The sequence below is a fragment of the Octodon degus genome, unplaced genomic scaffold (assembly GCF_000260255.1).
Source record: "Octodon degus isolate 3935 unplaced genomic scaffold, OctDeg1.0 scaffold00087, whole genome shotgun sequence".
NCBI lineage: Eukaryota > Metazoa > Chordata > Mammalia > Rodentia > Octodontidae > Octodon > Octodon degus.
In genome coordinates, this window is record NW_004524663.1 from 11,348,528 (window position 1) to 11,359,315 (window position 10,788).

Genomic DNA, 10,788 nt, shown 5'->3' on the forward strand with positions numbered 1-10,788 from the left:
AATTATTTTTTCCTGCATCCTAGTTGTTTTAAAGAGATCTTTTCTTACTTTTTCACTAGCTGCAATGGTGTCTTTCAGATCAGAAAGTCTGTTTTCACTTTCCCTCAAACAGTTCTGCCAGCTTGTGATGGAGGTTTTAATTTCCTGTATATCACTTTGAACCTGTTTCATACATTCTATTTCTTTCCTATATTGCTTATTCAGGGGTTCCATCATTTTTATATTCTGCTCTATTTTTTTATCAGTGTATTCTTTAGAAGCACTTAGTACTTCTTTGATTATAGTTATCACTAAGTTTTTTAGTTCCGAAATTATTTCTGATCTGATTTCTTCTATACCTTTCTGCAGTTGTTTCTTTACTGCCAACACTATTATTTCAGAAATATCAGGCGTGTGATTTCCAGTTTCCTCTATGCTAGTGTCTTCTGCAGTTGTACTGGATGGACTTGGGGCCTGAGACTTGTTCCTTCTCTTTGTCATTTTGTATACCACTGTCTTCTGACCTTTGGTGTAGAGCTTAGAGTTATTACCTTAGCACCAGGTCCGGATCTACGAAGTTCAGATTCCTCCAGGTGGGTGTTGCTTGGGTCTGACTGGGGTCTGGCTGCTGTGCTCCACTTCTTCCTGCTGTAGCCATTGGAGTTGAACCCTTTGTGTCACTCTGGCAAGATGTTCTGCTCCTGAATCAGCTGGGTGGGTCTTGCCTCAAGCCTCTTTTCAGGCAGTTCTGCTGAAGGGTTCCACGCTTTGAGTCTATTCAGGATCTGGTGGCCCTGGGTGGCCTCACTCACACGCCAGACCTGCGCTCCTGGTCTATTCAGGATTCACAGGTCCTGGGTCATCTCACTCACATGCCAGGCCTGCGCTCCTGGGTCTTTTCGGGATCCAGCAGCCCTGGGTCTTCTCACCAAAATTTTGAAACAAAGATTTGTTCAGTCACTAATTTAGCTAGGCTGGGCTCAGCTCTTGTCTCAGTTTCCCAGAGTGCTGGAATGACCAACGTGTACCACCAGATCTAGCTTTGAACATTTTTTAATGGGATATTTTGCTACTTTCTCTTACTACTAGCTATTATTACCTACCTCTAACACACACACACACACACACACACATAATAATCCTGGACTGTATACAAATAAAAAGCAGGGAAAGCTGGCTATAAATGATTGCCAGGAAACATTATTTGCTCAGCCATACCCTGAATTTAAATATAAGCTAATAACTTACCAAGTAGTCATGTGCCAGGTACTCTTACAAGCATTTACATACGTAGCTCTTTTAATCCTTACAACAACTCTGTGTATGGGTGAAGAAAAGTAAACTTGGTTATGCTCCCAGAACTCATGGATGTCACATGTGAACCCAGGCAGTTCTTCTGCATAGAGTGTGATCTTTATTGTCAGCAGCACTGACTTTCAGGGAAGGGACCAGGACCATATATCCCAGATTAACTGCATCAGCTCAGACAAGCAAGAGATGAGAGACTGAGTTTAGTTATCATTAATATCATTAATTTTTTAAATTAGCTTTATTTTCAGATGTCTGCAGAACTCATATTGAGATTTAATTTCACTTTCCATCTCTTTTTCGTTTCTTTTGTGTGACCTCTGTCCTTTTCATAAGTCTTCAGTTACAGCATTTATTTGCTCCTTTCTATGAAACATTCACCTTCTTACTCCTGGTACAGCTTCTTTTATCCCATTTTTTTTTTTTTTCCTATTTCATGTGATCATTGTACAGATCAGTCTATGCCTCAGTGTTCAGCAGGTCATGATGTCAATTGAGGAGAAGCCCTGGAGCTTTTTCTTTCCCTTCAGACAGTACTGCTTCTGTAGCTTCCCTGTTTCTACTTTCAGATGGAGCAAAGATAGTGACAGTGCTGAGAACATGTACATTGACATGATGCTATGGAGACATGCTCGGCGTCTTTTAGAAGACGTCCGATTAAAGGACCTTGGCTGCTTTGCAGCCCAGCTAGGCTTTGAGCTGATTAGCTGGCTATGTAAGGAGCGTACCCGTGCTGCCCGAGTAGACAACTTCGTGATCGCCCTGAAAAGACTCCACAAAGATTTCCTTTGGCCACTCCCCATCATCCCAGCATCGTCTATCTGTTCTCCTTTCAAAAACGGAAAATTCCGAACAGGTAATATAGTCTGCTTTCATAGCCACTTTTACGAGGAGAATTGTATTTTGCTAGATATTTAGACATTTTGTTGTTAGTTGAAGTTCAAGGGAGTCTTTTCATTCCAAGTTCAAGCCAAATAAAGTTAGTCTTTTGTATAGCAATTGGAATACTCACCGCTTGACTAAGGATTTAATAAAGCAGAACTTGGGTCTCTTACTCTTTTGACCCTGAAAGTCTGCTTTATAAACTTAACCATTGTTACTGTATGTTATAAAGAAGTTGAGAACTATCTGAAGTTAAAACTACCATGCTTATCTTATTGTGGGAATGAACTTTATACCTCATTAGTCAGGGACTTTTAAGTTAAACTGTGATTTCCCTGCCAGAATTCATTCCAAGAAAATAGTAAAAATTACCTTTGACAGTTCAACCCATCTCATCTAAACCAGGAAAAGTCAAAGTGAAACTGCATATTTAAGGATAAGAAAAATTAAAAGAGGATTTTTTTAATTGAAGTCTTTTATGAAGACTGCTAATTGTGAAAATTTATTTTTGTGTGTGTGAAAATTTAAATGAAAACTTTTTGTTGTGATTGAAAGTTTCATATCATCCCTTAAGAACCAAGACAATCATGTGACATAACAATGAAGATTTACCTAGTTGCAGTAAGACATACAGTGTGTTAGATGGCCATATATGATCAGTATATGTGTTGTGATTCCATATCCCTAGTTTTTGGGTACATGATACAATGTGGGACAGCAGTTGGCTTTAAATTGCTAGTATAGGTTAGGCAGGTGGGAAGGATAAAAGAACTGAGTTGGAATGGCACTGAGTGCATCTTAAATTTGTCTTCTTTCTGTTATTGGATTTAAGCTACCATGGGAGAGCAGCTATTAAAGTCTCAGTCAGCTGACCCTTTTATAAGCCTCGAGATGGATGCTGGTGTCTCAAGTATCCAACGGAGTCAGAGCTGGCTCAGCAGCACGGGCCCATCCCATCATGAGATAGACACAGCCTCATCCCATGGACCACAAATGCAAGATGCTTTCTTATCACCTTTGTTTACTAAAGGTAAAGAGATATTTTGTCCTAGTTCTCAATTTCTTTAGAAAAATATCTATATGTCGTAATGTTTCAGACATCTTTCAGCATCCTTAAGGATTAGCTGTATCCACTAGGATACAGTTACAACAGAATAGCCTTCATTATACTTTGGTATGTTTATTATAAAATACCATGCAGCTCAGCATTATAGTCCTGGGGGTTTTTGATGCAGGGTCTTACTATGCAATTCAGACTCACAGTGATCCTCCTGTCTCAGCCTCCCAGAGCTGGGATTACAGGTGTGCGCCACCATGCCTGGTTTTGGGGCCCACATGGTATGAGTACTGGGGACTGAACTTGGGACCTTGCACTTGCCAGGCATGCACTTACGCCACCTCCCCAGCCCCATTTTTCCTGTTTGTTTTTTTTTTTTAATGTATTAGGTACAGGGTCTCACTATACAACTCAGACTCACAGCAGTCCTCCTGTTTTCAGCCTCCTCCGCACTGGGATTACAGGAGCACGCCACCATGCCTGGTCTCACAGCTTGCACAGTACACCTGTGGGCAGAGCTGGCACAGCATGTGGTGCCAGGGTCGAACCCCAGTCCCTGCACTTGCCTGAGCAAGCGCTTAGTCCGCTGAGCTGTCTCATCTTCTCCTGTCTTAATTGAAACACATATAATTTACAGCCCTCAAAGACTTCTAAAATAAAAACATACCTTTATCATCCTTCCAAAAATCTGATTCCTTAATATACTATCAACTGTCTAATAGATTTCCCGTTGTTTCATGTCATACTTTTTTCCACATTGTATATTTTTTAAATTTCCTTTTTTTAATGACTGCCTGCTACCCCCATAACTTTTTCCCTTTGCAATTTATTGATAAAAATTGATTCTGTGCATTTATTCAAAATGTGGATTTTGCTGATTACATCCTCAAGATTTAGTTAAACAGTTTATGCTTTCCTGGAATGTGGTCACTAAATCTAAAAACTTGGTCAAATTGTTGCTAGACTTTGGGAGGAAGATAAGGAAGACTGTTAATTGGTGGTAATACGTTTTTCTGTCCCAAGGTATGTAATGTGTATTTATGGCTCTACTGATTTTTTAAAAAGTACTATTCATATAAGATGGCCATTTTAGCAGAATTAATGTTCAGATTTCAAAATTCTGAAGAGAAATTAACATCTGAGGAATAGCTAATAAAACTAAAAGAAAATGTATTTTCTACAAGAAGTTAGTTTATAACTTCTAGAAATTCTTCATCAGGTGATGAATGCAGCATTGGTTCAGCCACAGACCTGACTGAAAGTAGCTCCGTGGTAGATGGAGACTGGACCATGGTAGATGAAAATTTCTCTACACTCAGTTTGACTCAGTCAGAGTTGGAGCACATCTCCATGGAATTGGCAAGTAAAGGACCTCACAAATCCCAAGTCCAGCTTCGGTGAGTTTCTCATGTTCCAAAGCACAGAAAGCTACTTGACTTTTGTGCAAAACGGGTATATAGGAGCCACCTTGCTAATAGTCATCATAGGTACTTTTTGCCTAAATTATTTTATTTTTTATATAGGTATTTGCTACACGTTTTCATGGAGGCAGGGTGTCTGGACTGGTGCATCGTCATAGGCCTGATTCTTAGAGAATCTTCAATAATCAATCAGATTTTGGTTATTGCGCAGTCTTCAGAGGTAGATGGAGAGATGTTACAGAACATAAAGACAGGACTACATGCAGTGGACAGATGGGCCTCTGTAGATTGGTAAGTGCTGGTTCCTCGAAGTTCGTTGCCCGTTTGAGTCCCATCCTTTCACATTAAGGCTTACAATTTATTTATTTTGGGTTAGTAGAAATAAAAATGTATTTACTTAGGTTAGTAGAAATAAAAAGTTTCACATTCATATATACACTTTTGATATTGAGAATTGAACCCAAGACCTCACACTTGCTACATAAGCGTTCTCCACTGAGCTACATCCTGAGATTACAAGTATGTGCCACCAGATGCCTCATATTTTCCCTCTCAAGGTTTCTTTCTTAAGTAATTATTTTGTTCCCAACCATATGAATGAGTAATGTCCATTGAGTAAAGTTTATAGGGGTGATCAGTTTATAATGTAAATTTACGTCACTGGCTTAAGCTGATGCAGTATAAATGATCTTCAAATAAGTGCAACTTAATTTGTAGTTCTATAGAACTGAAGGTTATATCAAAAATGCTTGCAAAAGTAAAAGTTATAGTCTGAATTTTAACAGTTGGTGGCAGTTAGTAGCATGTTCAAATTAAAAGTAATGGCTGGAGGTTCAGAGCCTTGAACTCTGGCCTTGTCATGACCATCAGTATAGATTTAGAGCTATTTGTCTCCCTTACATAGTTTTCCTTAATTGCCAGAGGTTTCATTTTCAATTATAACACTTGTTTTAAAATATCAAACCTGGGCTGGGGAGATAGCTAGGCAGTCTAAGCACCTGCCTGGCAAGCACAAGGACCCAGGTTAGATCCCTGATACTGCATGCCAATGTAGGTACTATGAGTCTGAGCTGCATAGCGAGACCCTGTACCAAATGAATGAATGAATGAATGAATGAATGAATGAATGAATGAATTTTAAAAATCAAACCTTCCTCTTCAGCTCAAATATTTAATTTGAGCCTATGCTATGTACAGTTCCTTCTGTGCTGAGCAGAGCACCTAAGAAGCCTTCCCTCCTTTTGTAATGTTACTTCCTGCACTGCACTAGTGCTTACTAGAAGTGTATCCATAACATTTGGTTAGGTCTTTTGAATTATAACACAAGAACTAATTTTCTCCCCTCTACTTAGCCCTGGATATAAGCCATTTTTAAACATCATTAAACCACAACTGAAGAAACTCAGCGAGATAACAGAAGAACAAGTCCAGCCCGATGCCTTCCAACCAGTAGCAGTGGGTAAGACTCCTGAACAGACTAGCCCTAGGGCAGAGGAGAGCAGGGGCTCCTCTGGCCATGGAGGTATCCCCCAAAGTGAGACTGGGGGTAGCAGTATAGCTACCCGGAAAGAAGAAGACATAGCCCAGACAGAAGAGGAGGAATCATTTCAGGATGGGACTTACGACTGTTCCGTGTCCTAACAATAGTAAGTAACATCACAGCAGGCAGTATTAATTAGCAGCAATGTGCAACTGAGTACACTGTAACCTAGTTGAATGATTAAAAGGGGAGAGAACTCAACTCAGACTCTTGGGTAAAGTATTACCACATTTTAAAAAAGATCTCTTGGACTCCAAAAATGTGCTAACAAATCAAACATCTTTCATAAAACAACTTTTTTTAAAGCTGCAGTGGAAATAAAGGCTATTGTACAGGTGTGCATTTTTGTTAAAGTTGGTAGCTTGTAAACCATATTGATAATTTTGTCCTGGGTGAGCTTACTTTTTCATAACTTAGTTTTGTATGTTTTATGGCTCAGCAAGTGTCTAGACTTTTTTTTTTTTTTTTTTTTTTTTGTCTTTGAGACATGGTCTCTATGCAGTTTAGACTGGCCTTGAGCTCATTTTGTAGCCCAGGCTGGTCTCAAACTCACAACAATCCTCCTGCCTCAGTTTCCTGAGTGCAGGGATTATAGATACACCACCATGCCCCACATTGTTTTGTTTTGTTTTGTTTTGTTTTGTTTTTGAGACAGGGTCTCCTTATGCAGTTCAGGCTGGCCTTGAGCTCACTTCATAGACCAGGCTGGTCTTGGACTTGTAACGATCCTCCTGTTGGAGCCTCCCAAGTGTTGGGATTACAGGTGTGCATCACCATGCCCAGCATTAGACTTTTTAAAAAATAAATGCTAAGGTGCTCACTGTAGCTCACTGAGCACTTGAGCTACCTGTTTGCTTCCTTGGACAGAGCTCACTGAACTCCCTAATTAGTTCTCTGAATAGATGCCTATCCTTGCACTCACAGTAATGCAATGGAGACATTCTCTTTGGCTTTACTAGCTTCTTTAGTCTCACACCTGAATTGATGAAAGCTTATTAATTTGTCAGTTAATGTGCCTGTTTTAGCAAGCTTGATTCCTACTAGATCAACGTAGGCAGTGGTATGAAAGGTTATCAAATATGCTGATACCACTAAACTATTTTGTATTAAATAAGTGTACCTTTTTGTAAATGCTCTTGTGTAAATATACTCAAAGGCGCTGTGCATATTTTTAAGGCTTGTATTATAATTTGTTAGATTTTATGCTGGATTCTGCATGAGTATAGATACATACTCTTAGAATAAAGGAAGGGCTTCCATTTCCTTCCAGAAATGAGCAGCCTACATAATGGAAGACAGATTTAGTGGCTTGGTCATAAAGTAATGGAAACGGTCCCAATGATCATGAAATGAAACAGGTTTTGTTCAAATTAATCTTATTTATTGCTTTTGTAAATTAAATAAAAAGGACTTTTATGTACATACCTGAATCCTGTATTATCACAGCTACTAAAAAATAAGTATGTAAAGAATGCATTCATTGTAAACTTTAAAAATATTTTATGAATTTCTAGATATGACTTAAATTTTAGTTTTCATACATTATGAAAACAGTACCACATATTCCTTAATTGCTTTAGACTAAACACATATTCACTGTATGTAATTCTGATTACCTAATAACAGTATTAATTTAGATAGCTTGTTTGTACTGTGCAATTTGAACAAGGAATGCAATGTAATTTTTTATAAAAATGTGTTTATTTTTATAACAGTGTATTAGATGTGGACCAAATTCATACCACTATGTGAAACAGGCTCTTTTTTCATAGTGCAGTTACAGTTTAGAAATAAAACCTGGTCCTCTATCCTTGCTTTTTAAAGTACATAGGTAGATTTAGTTGTCTCTTCTAGATTTCCTTTGATGGGAAACTCAATCACTTTGAAATTGCTTATTTCAAAATTTATCAACTATTAAAAATAACTGAGTTTGTAATTTACTATCATTTACTTTTTACATTACAAGTGCAATAACTTCACATAATAAAACTCCTCAATGAGTAGAATATGTGACTACTGGTACCTCATTTTTCTGGTGCTCCTTATTTAAATTTTTGGTTCAAACCACCTTCCTCTAAATTTTAAGCTAAAAAAATAATGCAGTGTACGAAGAAACTAAACTGCAATTTCTTCTCCTGTGACTAATCCAGTAGGGGGGAGAAGAAACAGTATTACAGTTGTTTCATGTGAATATTCATTCAGTCAATAAAAACGATTTACCATTTATACACAGTTGTGATCTTTTCAAATATCGTAAATAAAACACTGGTTTATCTCACATTCTTGAAAGCAGGACACCAATAAGTTCACATTACTTCTGTAATTTAGGCTGTGAAACTGTTCTGTAAGATACTCACTTTTCAGTTAACATAAATAGGATGTCTACCAAGCAAGAAGTTTGGCCAAGGTTATAGAAAATTTTCCTGATAATTTGTTATATACTTTAGTTTTTAAAACCTCACTTTATTTTGCTATCTCATTTGGTTCAGATAACATAGAAATTGTTTAAGCCATAATTTAACCAGCGCGCTTAAAGTATTCAGCCTATTTGAAGATTATTACATTTAAATGACTTGCTGATACCAAAGTAAGTCATGCTGGGGAAAAAAGTGATGTGGGAGTAGAGTTAACAGTTGCTTGTAATTAAAATTTGCTGCTGCTTCTGTAATGTGTATTTTTTACTTGGTAAAGGGCAATAAAACCACTGTACTACCTTGTTTATTTATCATCTTAGGTTAACAAAAAAGTGTAGGTATTAAAAGCCCCAAATATTCTGAGACTACATGGCTGGATAGACTTGTCATTTTCTTCCTTGTAAAGTTTTCCTTATGAAGCGGCTACAAATTCAGACATTTAAGATTTGTGTGTAGGTGAGGAACTGAGAGCGTTAAGAGTTGGCAGCATCCTAAGTGCCTAACAACAGACTGTTGTAAGAACAGCTGTATTCATAGCAGGGGAAATGTTCAAAACATAATGAAATGATAGCAGATTATGTATACGATATGGTCTACATTAAGCAGACAAAATTTTGTTTTAAGTGTACAGATCCAGCATCACCTTTTAATACAGAGGATTAAAAGGGATTTCCCTGTATTCCTAAATCTGATCTTTTTCAACATTTATCCCTATTTGCCACTATTTTGTTGCTTTTGTGAAGTTGAACAATACATTGTGTGGGTATTAACTCATTCAGCAGTTGAGGGTTTACTTGGGTTTTTCCACTCTTTGATTATTATAAGTAACAGTACTATGAACATCCATGTAGTTATTCACCCTTATCTACAGTTTTCAATCTTTAAAGTTTCACTTTAACTACCCAAAGTCCAGATATATTAAATGAAAAATTACAGAAGTAATCTTAAGTTTTAAGTAACTATTACAGCACATTCTTAATTATTCCATCAATCACTTACTGTCCTAAAACAAACTTTTTCATGGGTGGATATGTATGTATGTATGTATGTATGTATGTATGTATGTATGTATAGCACAAAGTTTATAGTCCTACCCAATGTTAAGAGATTCTTGGAGTGCCTCTTCATGGGTGGTACACTACTGTATATATTTCTGTGTGGATAGGTGTTCATTTCTCTCAGTGGAACTGCTAGGTCATAATGGTAATTTTAGGGGGAAATGCTAAGCTATATTTCAGAGTATCTGAATGAACACTGAGAAAGCAGGTTACCAAGGTCTCTACTACCAAAGCTTGCTCTCTGCCTTCTAGATCAAAGCCATCCAGGTTGAGTGAGTATGGAGATATCACTAGAACTTCTGTTGCGTTTATGGGATAATTCATAGTTACCAACCAATTGTAGATCTTCAAAGAAAAAAGTGAAAAGGTCATTTATGTCTTTATCATTGGTATACACAGATTCTTTACATGTATTCTGGATACAAAATCCCTGTCAGATATATGATTTGCAAAAATTTTATCTTGTCTTTTCTATCCTTCAAACACATAGATTTTTAATTCCAATTTATTTTTCACTCTTATTGGTTAGGTCGGTAAATGCATATACTTTGATAACCACCCCCTCAATTATCCCCTTGCCCTAGTTTCATGTGGAGGCATGTATTTCAATGCATATATTTTACTCATATTATCCCTTATACTCACCATTATACCTTCAACCACTCCCTATCTTTCTCTTGTCTAATAATCGGTGCAGAGTTTGTTTGTTTTTAAATTCAACATATTGGGGAGAATATGTGGTATTTGTCTGACTCTGGCTTATTGCACACAACATGATTTGTCTCTATGCCTAAGTAATATTCCATTGTGTGTATATATATCCATTTTCTTTACCCATTCATCTGTTGCTAGACACTCAGGCTGCTTCCTTTTGCAAACAGAATGTCCCAATAATATGCTGACTTTAATTCCTTCAGGTGTATACCAAGAAGTGATATAGCTGATCAAAAGGTACAGTAGCTCTATTTCTGTTTTCTGTGGACCCTTCATACTAATTTCCATAGTGGCTGTACCAATTAACTAGCCATGTAGAAGGGGTCATTTTACATTTGCATCCTTGTTAGCATTTGTTGATTTTTTTTTTTTTTTTTTTTTTTTTTTTTTTTTTGGTCTTTGAGACATGGTCTCT

General features: G+C 37.3%; 1 protein-coding gene across 4 annotated transcripts in view; it reads left to right on the forward strand.

The window, feature by feature from the left end:
- Ric1 (RIC1 homolog, RAB6A GEF complex partner 1) overlaps window positions 1–10,788 on the forward strand; it is a 203,253-nt gene that overhangs the window by 190,728 nt on the left and 1,737 nt on the right. For 2 of the 4 annotated variants that reach the window (XM_023721956.1, XM_023721958.1), the window contains exons 22-26: window positions 1,836–2,143; window positions 3,002–3,199; window positions 4,446–4,623; window positions 4,750–4,938; window positions 6,000–6,691. In XM_023721956.1, coding sequence (XP_023577724.1) covers window positions 1,836–2,143; window positions 3,002–3,199; window positions 4,446–4,623; window positions 4,750–4,938; window positions 6,000–6,288 — 1,162 coding nt within the window. In that variant the 3' untranslated portion in view covers window positions 6,289–6,691. Of the gene's footprint in view, window positions 1–1,835; window positions 2,144–3,001; window positions 3,200–4,445; window positions 4,624–4,749; window positions 4,939–5,999; window positions 6,692–10,576; window positions 10,611–10,788 lie in introns of those variants that run through there. The other 2 variants (XM_023721957.1, XM_004637193.2) reach the window with 2 other exon arrangements.